The following is a 12,024-nucleotide window of genomic DNA, read 5'->3' as shown; positions in this document are numbered from 1 at the left end:
GACATCACACCCAAAATATTTACTTCCCTGCAAACAGATAAATTGACAACATTAACAGACAACATGACTATCAGGGAGTAAAGTCCAGGTAAACGTTTGAAGAATGATGCAGTCATCAGGATAAAGACCACTCCATTGACTCATGAACAAAGTAGGTGCCCGAGCTGCAGACTGAGATTCAACGTCAATCTCTCCGACGCTATGCACCTGATGACGTATTGTCCGTTCAAAACTTCGGTGAGGGTGCTCGCTGGCTCTCTGGGATTGTCAAACGGGATCAGTCTCTTACCATGTTCGGGTCAGGGGGCACGGAATGAGACGGCATTTGGATCATATTCGCTCAAGGAGGTTGGTCCCTCGTGAGGTTTCTTGGAAGAAACTTGTCCTGAATCCTCAGACTCCATTGCTGAACCGACCTGCTGTGTCACCTACAGTCTCTGTCGATGCTGATATGCCCGATGTTGCACCTTCGCATTTAGAAATGCAGAAGCAGACGTCTCCATTGAATCGATGCTGATTCAACAATTCAGCTGCCTCCTACCGATCAACTCCGTGGCGGTTCCGGTAAATCGTCACGATCGTGACGATGTTCCCCTGCGATGTATACGCCGACTTCTCCAGCACATCTGGGGCGTCATTCTCCGACCCCCCGCCGGGTCGGAGAATGGCCGTTGGCCGCCGTGAATCCCGCCCCCACCCCCGCCGAAGTCTCCGGTACCGGAGATTGGGCGGGGGCGGGAATCGGGCCGCGCCGGTTGGCGGGACCCCCCGCTCAATTCTCCGGCCCGGATGGGCCGAAGTCCCGCCCAGAAATTGCCTGTCCCGCCGGCGTAAATCAAACCTGGTATTTACCGGCGGGACCAGGCGGCGTGGGCGGGCTCCGGGGTCCTGGGGGGGGGGCGCGGGGCGATCTGACCCCAGGGGGTGCCCCCACGGTGGCCTGGCCCGCGATCGGGTCCCACCGATCCGCAGGCGGGCCTGTGCCGTGGGGGCACTCTTTCCCTTCCGCCTCTGCCACGGTCTCCACCATGGCGGAGGCGGAAGAGACTCTCCCCACTGCGCATGTGCGGGAAACTGTCAGCGGCCGCTGATGCTCCCGCGCATGCGCCGCATTTCCGCGCCAGCTGGCGGGGCAACAAACGCCATTTCCGCCAGCTGGCGGGGCAACAAACGCCATTTCCGCCAGCTGGCGGGGCAACAAACGCCATTTCCGCCAGCTGGCGGGGCGGAAATCCCTCCGGCGTCGGACTAGCCCCTCAATGTTGGGGCTAGGCCGCCAAAGATGCGGAGCATTCCGCACCTTTGGGCCGGCGCGATGCCCGTCTGATTGGCGCCATTTTTGGCACCAGTCGGCGGACATCGCGCCGTTGGGGGAGAATTTCGCCCCTGGTATGTGACGGTTTACCAGAACCGAAGAAAGTCCGATGTCCTCCTTCTCCTCCGCATCGGTCTTCGAGGGGTCTTCGGACTTTGGGGAGGAGGAATACAATATCCTGCATGGGACCTACTATTGCCCCTTGACATTCAATAGCACTGTCATCACTAAATTCCCCACCATCAACGTCCTGGGGGTTACCATTGGTACAAGCTCCCCCGCTGAGGGGTGGGGGAACTCCATTTAAAATTGTATTGAAGGTCGGCCAGTAAGGCACTGATCAGAGAGAGACCTGGTAGGGATCTACCTGGTAGTTTATATACCATGTCTGTAAATAAATCAGTTAATTATTTTACTCAGTAGAACTCCCCATGTCCTTATTAAAGTGAGAGAATATTTTAAAGTGTGTTTTTATGAGTGATGTTTGGAAACTCTCCTGTCACAATTATTTCGGGGGATTCTGAGGAGAAATCTACCGTCACTAATTTGGGTTCAGAACGGAGTGTGTGTATTTGACCACAGCCAATCTGTGTGCTAAAAGGGACTTCGTGTTATTGAGACCATTGCAGTTTAGAATGTACATTGTAATCTGTGTTAATCCTAAAATTTGAGTGTATTTGTTAAAATAAGGAGGGAGCAAAGGAGTATTGTCTAATAATCCAATTTTTCATGTTTAATAAATGATTTTGTCTTATTGTTAAAACTAATTAATGGTCCTGTGATTGTTCCTCTACATTTTATAAAAGCAAGGAAAAGTCACGAGCCAGGATTCGATTCTGGGATCTTCCCATCCAGTTATAACATCAACTGGGATCATAACAGTTAATCTTTGCAGACTTCCCAACCTCCGACCTGTTCTTGTAGCCACTGTATTTATATGGCTCGTCCAGTTCAGCTTCTGGTCAATGGTAAACCCCAGAATGTTGATAGTGGGGGATTCAGTGATGGTAATGTCATTGAATGTCAAGGGGCAATGGTTAGATTACCTCTTGCTGGAGATCTTCATTGCCTGGCACTGGTGTGGCGTGAATGTTACTTGCCAGTCCTCCTACTGAAAGCTTTCTTAATTGTTTTGTCTTGTTTCACCTGAACAAGCCATTGTGGGTGCAGAGTTTACTATCAAGTGATGATGAGATGAAGGTGCTTATCAGTTCAAGCTTATAACAGCATCATCAGTGACTTTGAAGGATGCAAATGAAGGTTGCTGCATGAGATAAAGATGCATGGCGTAAAGGGTAAAGTAATAGCATGGATATAGGATTGGTTAATTAATAGAAAGCAAAGATTGGGGATTAATGGGTGTTTCTCTGGTTCGTAATCAGTAGCTAGTGGTGTCCCCCAGGGATCAGTGTTGGGCTCACAATTGTTCACAATTTACATAGATGATTTGGAGTTGGGGACCAAGTGCAATGTGTCCTAGTTTGCAGACGACACTAAGATGAATGGTAAAGCAAAAAGTGCAGAGGATACCGGAAGTCTGCAGAGGGATTTGGATAGGTTAAATGAATGGGCTAGGGTCTGGCATATGCAATACAATGTTGATAAATGTGAGGTTATCTATTTTGGTAGAAATAACAGCAAAAGGGATTATTATTTAAATGATAAAATATTAAAACATGCTGCTGTGCAGAGAGACCTGGGTGTGCTAGTGCATGAGTCACAAAAAGTTGGTTTACAGGTGCAACAGGTGTTTAAGAAGGCGAATGGAGTTTTGTCTTCATTGCTAGAGGGGTGGAGTTTAAGACTAGGGAGGTTATGCTGCAACTGTATAAGGTGTTAGTTAGGCCACACCTGGAGTATTGTGCTCAGTTTTGGTCTCCTTACCTGAGAAAGGACGTACTGGTGCTGGAGGATGCGCAGAGGAGATTCACTCGGTTAATCCCAGAGTTGAGGGGGTTGGATTATGAGGAGAGGTTGAGTAGACTGGGACTGGAATTTAGAAGGATGCGGGGGGATCTAATAGAAACATATAAGATTATGAAGGGAATAGATAGGATAGATGCGGGCAGGTTGTTTCCATTGGCGGGTGAAAGCAGAACTAGGGGGCATTGCCTCAAAATACGGGGAAGTAGATTTAGGACTGAGTTTAGGAGGAACTTATTCACCCAAAGGGTTGTGAATCTATGGAATTCCTTGCCCAGTGAAGCAGTAGAGGCTCCTTCATTAAATGTTTTTAAGATAAAGATAGATAGTTTTTTGAAGAATAAAGGGATTAAGGGTTATGGTGTTCGGGCCGGAACGTGGAGCTGAGTCCACAAAAGATCAGCCATGATCTCATTGAATGGCGGAGCAGGCTCGAGGGGCCAGGTGGCCTACTCCTGCTCCTAGTTCTTATGTTCTTATGACTAGAAACTAAACCAATCAAGAAGATCTGGCTTTTCCCAGTCTTGGTTCAAATAAAACATTCCCATTCCAGAATCACAACGGCAGTGTCAGAACATTATATATATATATACATGTGGATGGAAACTTACTGTCCCTCTTTCATATTCCACATCTGCATGCAGAACAGACAAAAGCAACAATGATCCATACCCAGTGGAACAACTGGCAGTAAACCAATGTAAATCTACATGTCAAGAATGTCAATGGTGACACTGGTATGAGATGTCCTTTTCGTGAGACTACTGGTGAAGTGATAGAAACCATTTGGCAACTTGCAATGAATCACAGTTCACAGAGTACCTCTTCTTCACCACAAATTGCTGGACAATGAACAAATTAAATAGAGGCAAGCGTCTTTTGTCTCACCATCATTTGGTAGTAAACCCTGGGCCCACCATGGTGAAGCAGGTGAAGCAGGACAAACCGCTCAAGAAAGCAGTCAAAAGGTGACAGTTTCTGACTTACTGAGGAACACAGATGGATAGGATTTTCTGTCAACGCAGGAAGGGCTTGAAAAAGTCAAATATCTGAAAGAACTACAGCACCCGTGACATAAATCTTCAGACCAATGTAAATCATGCCTGACCTGAGTAAAGATTGAAATGAAATTTCTCCACAAATGAGCAAATTTCTTTTCTTTTTAAACTTGGTACTCATTTTTCATTTTCTGGTCCCCGCAAGGACTTGCACAGTTTTTATTTGATGTTGTTTTAATACTAAATTCTGCCGTTCATCAGGCATGGGAATAAATTGATGTATTGATCCTTTTTCTGTGAATAGCAGCCCTTTGATTTTGCACCCCACCAGATCGTCACAGCAGGCTGGGGAGTGATATGTTTTGTGCTGAAGATGAATAATTTATTAATTTAGTTTTAAAGAAATGTTTGGCAGAACATTCTAGAAATTCTTAAGATTAAGCTACAATAATGTCAACTGCGTCATATTAATTATGAAATCCCAACATGGCCAGTATTCAAGGGGATCCCATAGTCAGCACACTGTACCTTCCCTCCTTCAGTTCCAAGGCCACAGTTATTAAGTCTCAACTCCTTGAGGGTGAAGCAGCTCTTGTTCCTCAGAAGATCTTTGCAGCTCTGAATTCCATCTGGTCCAAATGCATTATCACTCCAATCCAGTTCTGTCAGCTCAGCCCCAGACAGGATGATAGCTTCACCAAGTGATTTCTGAAAAAGTAATAATTACAAAAATAAAGTAATTAACAAGGCATTTGCCCATTAAATATATTCCCCCGCTATAGGCTGACTTTCCAAACACCTACAGTCCCAAGATACTAGTGTGCAAGCTGCACGGAAATCGCATGAATCTGACCTTGTAATTACGAGGAAGCTCAATCCTGCCACCATGAATCAACACTTTATTTCTGCAAAATTAATACCAGAAAATATGCTGAAGGCTGAACATTTTCTTAATGCATTGTCATGTTGCTAGGATTCATATAACAATAAATGATGTGCCTGTCATGATGTAATATATATTAATGGAGTGAATTCTGCAGCCTTGAATGTATTCACGAGGTTTTCAATTTCAAAGCTGCAACCTGGATAGAAGAATTTGACAGTAGAATATTGGGAAGGAAAGAACAGTGCTGGGTGTGCAGAGGCCTAGAACAGAGCTGGGTGCGCAGTGGCCTAGAACAGAGCTGGGTGCGCAGTGGCCTAGAACAGAGCTGGGTGCGCAGTGGCCTAGAACAGAGCTGGGTGCGCAGTGGCCTAGAACAGAGCTGGGTGCGCAGTGGCCTAGAACAGAGCTGGGTGCGCAGTGGCCTAGAACAGAGCTGGGTGCGCAGTGGCCTAGAACAGAGCTGGGTGCGCAGTGGCCTAGAACAGAGCTGGGTGCGCAGTGGCCTAGAACAGAGCTGGGTGCGCAGTGGCCTAGAACAGAGCTGGGTGTGCAGTGGCCTAGAACAGAGCTGGGTGCGCAGTGGCCTATAACAGAGCTGGGTGCGCAGTGGCCTAGAACAGAGCTGGGTGCGCAGTGGCCTAGAACAGAGCTGGGTGTGCAGTGGCCTAGAACAGAACTGGGTGCGCAGTGGCCTAGAACAGAGCTGGGTGCCCAGTGGCCTAGAACAGAGCTGGGTGTGCAGTGGCCTAGAACAGAGCTGGGTGTGCAGTGGCCTAGAACAGAGCTGGGTGTGCAGTGGCCTAGAACAGAGCTGGGTGTGCAGTGGCCTAGAACAGAGCTGGGTGTGCAGTGGCCTAGAACAGAGCTGGGTGTGCAGTGGCCTAGAACAGTGCTGGGTGCGCAGTGGCCTAGAACAGAGCTGGGTGTGCAGTGGCCTAGAAACTCCTTTTATCACAAGGGTCTAGTTTGAATCAGCTCGAATAGTCCAGTATGAAGTGAGTTGGAGACAGTGCGCTGGATTCTCCTTCGGCGGGATCCTCTGAGCAGCTCACTCAGGCCCGGGGACTTCTGACGGCGTGGGGGTGGCCACAATGGGAAAAGGGCCGGCTGCCGGGAAGGAGGATCCCGCTGCTGGCTGAGGTGCACTGTAACGGAAAACGGGTGCGGTGGGATGGAGAATCCCGCCCAGGGTTTTTTTAAATTTCTTTCTCAGAGTTACAAAGCCAAATGTACAGAGTGGACAGGGCAAGCCCTTAATCCATCTCCGTGCTTGCTCCAAAACCAATTCAGAGTCAAACTGAATCCAATTCATGGTCCCCACAAAAGGGACATAGTGGATCCAAACTGACATCTCATGCTTGATGTTAGCCAAAAGGCAGAGAAGTGAGTTGAAGACAGTGGGGTGAATCTTTGGGTCCCACTCGCTGCGGGAATCACCGCAGGCAGGATGGACAATTTGAAGGACCTTTGAAAGGTGCGTTGACCTCGGGCAAGAATTTCCGGTCCCAGAGCATCCGTGAGCATCTGATGGGTGGATGTCTCAGCTTCCATTCCAGCACAGGCAGAAGCCGGGCAATGTCTTAGTGCTGCAGTTAGATGCTGTTTGCCATCACAATCTGCCCACTCTCTACACTACTGATGCATGCAGCGACAGGGGCATACTCATCTGTGTTCAGTGATTCTGCGAATTGTGAACAATAATACTGGTCCAGCTGGCTGACTTTTGAATTAAGATAATCCAACCCAGAAAGTAGGACTCGGTTTTCAGATCTACTGAAGAGACAGGTGTCATAATATACACACAGGTATATGATGGTGCACAGACAGGCAGTGATTGACACACAGGATGACCAATGAACATACAGAACACAGCAACCAATCACCAGACAGGACACAACCACTATAAAGCCAGAGGGCACTAGTTTTCCCGCTCTCTCGGGATCCAGCCTCTGAGACAGTCAGAGCCTGTGAGCAGCAACTAGAACATACACCATGTGGTAGTAAGATAGTCTGGTCAGGTTAGCCTCAGGTCTCCAGTCAACTCAGCATAGTGTCAACCCACAGTTAAAGTATGTATGATAATTAAGAGTTCAATAAAATGGAGTTGCATTTCTTCAAGTGTTGGAAGCCTGTCTCTCTCACTGCTGCAGTAAACGCAGTCCTCGCAGACCCGGCATACCCAACACATCACGGTACCAGTGAGTCAGCTCGAGTTTGACGGACCCACCTTGAGATAGTCGGCCTTTGACCAGCGATCAGCCATCCGGTAACATGGACAGCGTCCGCCCTCCCCCGCAGCTCCGCATCGCCGGCAACCTCGGCCCGCAGCTCCGCATCGCCGGCAACCTCGGCCCGCAGCTCCGCATCGCCGGCAACCTCGGCCCGCAGCTCCGCATCGCCGGCAACCTCGGCCCGCAGCTCCGCATCGCCGCAAACCTCGGCCCGCAGCTCCGCATCGCCGGCAACCTCGGCCCGCAGCTCCGCATCGCCGGCAACCTCGGCCCGCAGCTCCGCATCGCCGGCAACCTCGGCCCGCAGCTCCGCATCGCCGGCAACCTCGGCCCGCCGCTCCGCATCGCCGGCAACCTCAGCCCGCAGCTCCGCATCGCCGGCAACCTCGGCCCGCAGCTCCGCATCGCCGGCAACCTCGGCCCGCCGCTCCGCATCGCCGGCAACCTCGGCCCGCAGCTCCGCATCGCCGGCAGCCTCGGTGCTAACTGGAGGATTTTCAAGCAGAAGTTCCAGCTGTATCTTGACGTCACCGACCTGGAAACCGCATCGGATGCCAGGAAGATCGCTCTCTTCCTCGCTACAGCCGGGGACCACGCTCTCCACATCTTCAACTCCCTTACCTTTGCTGAAGGCGAGGACAAGACAAAGTTTAAAACAGTCCTGCTGAAGTTCTACAGCCACTGTGACATCGAAGTCAACGAGAGCTTTGAACGCTATGTGTTCCAGCAGAGGCTGCAGGGTAAGGATGAACCTTTCCAGTCCTTTTTAACCCACCTCCGTATCCTTGCGCAGTCCTGCAACTACGGCTCCACTTCCGACTCCATGGTCCGCGACCAGATCGGTTTCGGGGTCCACTCCGATTCCCTTCGCCAGCAGCTCCTTAAAGTTAAGCAGCTCACCCTCACCATCGCCATCGAAACCTGCGTCCTCCACGAGCACGCCAACAACCGATACTCCCATATCAAGGCGGCAGAGATGGCGCGGCAAGGCCCCCACGATGCGGAGCGGGTGCAGGCCGTAAAACAGGCCGTAAAAAATGGCCTGAGTCTGGATGAGGGCGGCCATTTTGCGCGCTTTTCCCGGCTCCTGCGCATGCGCGCCACGACCAAGGGGACGGCGAGGCCAATGACCGAACTGCACAGGTGCGCACATTGTTCGACTGCACCGCGCATGCGCGGGGGCGCACAGAGCGTCCTGACGCCGGCGCCATGACATGCAACATCTGTGGCTCCGCCCATTTAAAGCGGCAGTGTCCCGCGAAATCTCAACACTGTCTCCAGTGTGGCAAGCTTGGCCACTACGCAGCCCTGTGCAGATCTGCTCAACTGCCCAATACACAGCGATCCCAGCCGCAGCGCAGGAACGTCCGGTCAGTACAGCAACCCGTTGCAGACTCCGACATAGTTCCAGATTCCGACACCGAGGGCCTCACATCCCCATTCCAGGTGGGCATCATCACCAAGCACACAATGCTTTCAGCGAAGAAGGTGAAACAACTCCCAGTGATGAGCACTGATCCGGACGACGAGTGGTGTGCCACCCTCACGGTCAACGAGGCTCGCATACGCTTCAGGCTGGACACCGGCGCTTCAGCGAACCTCATTTCAAAGTCTGACCTTGACAACATCCGCGTCAAGCCAAGCATTCTTCCACCGGCCTGCCAGCTCCTCGACTACAATGGCAATGCCATTGCTGCCAGTGGCTCATGCCAGCTTGCGGTATCCCATCGTTTTTCAGAAGCGACCCTGCGTTTTGAAATTGTAGGAACCAACAGAGCTTCCCTGCTCGGTGCTCGGGCCTGCAAAATCCTGAATCTTGTGCCGCGGGTTCACACCATGTCGTCCGCAGAGGCAACGGGCTCGCCAGATGTCAACTTCCAAGCCCAATTAGATGACATCATAGCACGATACCACAGCGTCTTCGCAGGTATGGGTACACTACCTTACCGATACAAGATACTGCTGAAGCCGAATGCCACACCTGTGGTTCATGCACTGCATCAAGGACAGCCTCAAGCAGCAGCTGCAAGACCTCCAGGACCAGGGCATAATTTCTAAGGTCACTGAACCCACGGACTGGGTTAGTTCCATGGTCTGTGTCAAAAAACCGTCAGGGGAACTTCGCATTTGCATCAACGCCAAAGATTTGCACCGTAACATCCTGAGGGAACACTGCCCTGTACCTAAACGAGAAGAGCTCACCAGCGAAATGGCTCACGCCGAGCTTTTCACAAAGCTGGATGGTTCCAAGGGGTTTTGGCAAATACAGCTGGACGCGTCCAGTCAAAAGTTGTGCACATTTAACACCCTGTTCGGTTGCTACTGTTACAACCGGATGCCCTTTAGCATAATCTCCGCCTCGGAAGTGTTCCACCGCATAATGGAGCAAATGATGGAGGGCATCGAGGGGGTGCGCGTGTACGTCGATGATATTATTATCTGGTCCACAACTCCTCAGGAGCACATCGATCACCTCAAGCGGGTGTTCCACAGGATCCACGAGTATGGTCTCCGACTCAATAGAGCCAAATGCTCGTTCGATCAAGCAGAAATAAAGTTCCTTGGCGACCATATCTCGCAGTTCGGTGTGCGGCCAGATGCAGACAAGGTGGCGGCGATCAATGCCATGGAGACCCCGGAGGACAAGAAGGCGGTCCTCTGCTTCCTAGGGATGGTCAAGTTCCTTGGGAAGTTTATCCCCAACCCACCATAGCTCTCTGCAATCTCGTCAAAAAAACCACGGACTTCCAGTGGCTCCCCGCTCATGAGCAAGAGTGGCGTGAGCTCAGGGCGAAACTCACCAAGGCCCCGGTACTGGCGTTTTTCGACTCCGCTAAGGAGACGAAGATCTCCACTGACACGAGCCAGGCTGGCATTGGGGCAGTATTCCTCCAGCGGGACGAATCCTCCTCCTGGGCCCCAGTCGCATATGCCTCGAGAGCCATGACGCCTACTGAGCAATGATACGCTCAGATTGAAAAAGAATGCCTGGGCCTCCTCACAGGGATTGACAAATTCCATGATTACGTGTATGGACTCCCCAAATTCACGGTCGAGACAGACCACAGGCCATTGGTTCACATCATCCAAAAAGACCTCAATGATATGACGCCACAGCTACAACGTATCTTCCTCAAACTCCGCCGCTCCGATTTCGACCTTGTCTACACCCCGGGCAAAGAGCTCATTGTGGCCGACGCACTCTCTAGATCCATCACCATGCCATGTGAGCAGTCGGACTTTGTCAGATAGACGCTCAGGTGAAGTTTTGTGCATCCAACTTTCCGGCCACTGATGAAAGGGTCGTGCAAATTCGTCAGGAGACGGCCAGGGATCCTTCACTCCAGCGGGTGATGCGACATCTCACGGAGGGTTGGCAAAAGGGGCATTGCCCCAGTTTTATAATATAAAGGACGATCTAGCGGTAGTGGACGGCATATTAATGAAGCTGGACAGGATAATAACCCACAGAGCATGCGAGAGCTGGTCCTCGGCCAAATCCACGAGGGTCACCTGGGGGTCGAAAAGTGTCGCCGTCGAGCCCGAGAGGGATTATATTGGCAACACAGTCCTCAGTTGCCCAACGTGCCAAAGGTTCCGGCCGGCTCAGCCCAAAGAGACTCTACAGCCGCATGAACTGGTGTCCTCCCCATGGACCAAAGTTGGTATTGACCTCTTCCAAGCAAAGGGCCGAGACTATGTCCTCCTCGTGGACTACTTTTCCAACTACCCCGAGGTGGTCAGACTGACTGACCTCACATCAGCAACGGTCACCAAGGCTGCAAAGAGACTTTTGCCCGTCATGGCATTCCACTTACAGTGATGACTGATAATGGCTCTTGTTTCTTCAGCCAGGAGTGGACGGATTTTGCCCGGCGGTACAATTTTATGCACGTCACTTCAAGCCCCCACTACCCCCAGTCGAATGGGAAGGCTGAGAAGGGGGTCCACATTGTTAAAAGACTATTGTGCAAAGCTGCTGTATCGGGTTCGGATTTTAACCTGGCGCTGTTAGCCTATCGGGCGACTCCTCTGTCCGCTGGCCTGTCCCCAGCACAGCTGCTAATGAACTGCACACTCCGGACAATGGTGCCGGCTATCCACATCCCGGACCTTGACAATCTTCCGGTCTTGCAGAGGATGCAACAGTCTCGGGATCAATGCGAGTTGGCGTACGACGCCCACGCCACAGATCTCCCTGCTCTGGCTCCTGCTGACCGGGTTCGTGTTCAGCTACCTGACGGTGGCTGGTCTGCCACGACTGTGGTGGTTAAGCAAGTGGCCCCGAGATCGTTCCTCGTTCGCATGCATGATGGCTCCTTTCTTTGACGTAATAGGCGGGCACTGCGGCTACTTCCACGCCCGTCACCTGAACGTGATGTCCCGCCTCGCATGCTGGTACCTCAGGACGCACCTTTCCACGAGGCCACCGATCTGCCAGTTCTTTCACCAACCTCTACAGTGGAGGCAGTTCGCCCATTCCAGTGCAGGCGGCCCCTGACCCACCCTTGAGGCGGTCAACCAGAATTCGTCGCCCGCCACAGAGATTGAATTTATAGACTGAATGTTGCATTACCTTGTGATCCGTTTACACATCTGTACATATTGTTTTGTTCTAATTTGTTATCTGCGTTCTATCTGCACTAGACACCTTCCCAAGCGAATATGTTA

At 51.4% G+C, this 12,024-nt stretch overlaps 1 protein-coding gene across 1 annotated transcript in view; it reads right to left on the bottom strand.

Annotated features, from left to right (window-relative positions):
• LOC140394757 (ran GTPase-activating protein 1-like) overlaps positions 1–12,024 on the bottom strand; it is a 608,923-nt gene that overhangs the window by 462,331 nt on the left and 134,568 nt on the right. Inside the window, exon 3 of the mRNA XM_072481973.1 lies at positions 4,765–4,944. Coding sequence (XP_072338074.1) covers positions 4,765–4,944 — 180 coding nt within the window. The remainder of the gene's footprint in view (positions 1–4,764; positions 4,945–12,024) is intronic.

This window comes from Scyliorhinus torazame, chromosome 18, assembly GCF_047496885.1.
Source record: "Scyliorhinus torazame isolate Kashiwa2021f chromosome 18, sScyTor2.1, whole genome shotgun sequence".
In the NCBI taxonomy this organism is placed as follows: Eukaryota; Metazoa; Chordata; class Chondrichthyes; order Carcharhiniformes; family Scyliorhinidae; genus Scyliorhinus; species Scyliorhinus torazame.
Note: the sequence above shows the minus strand (reverse complement) of the source record. Positions and strands in the feature narration are given on the sequence as shown.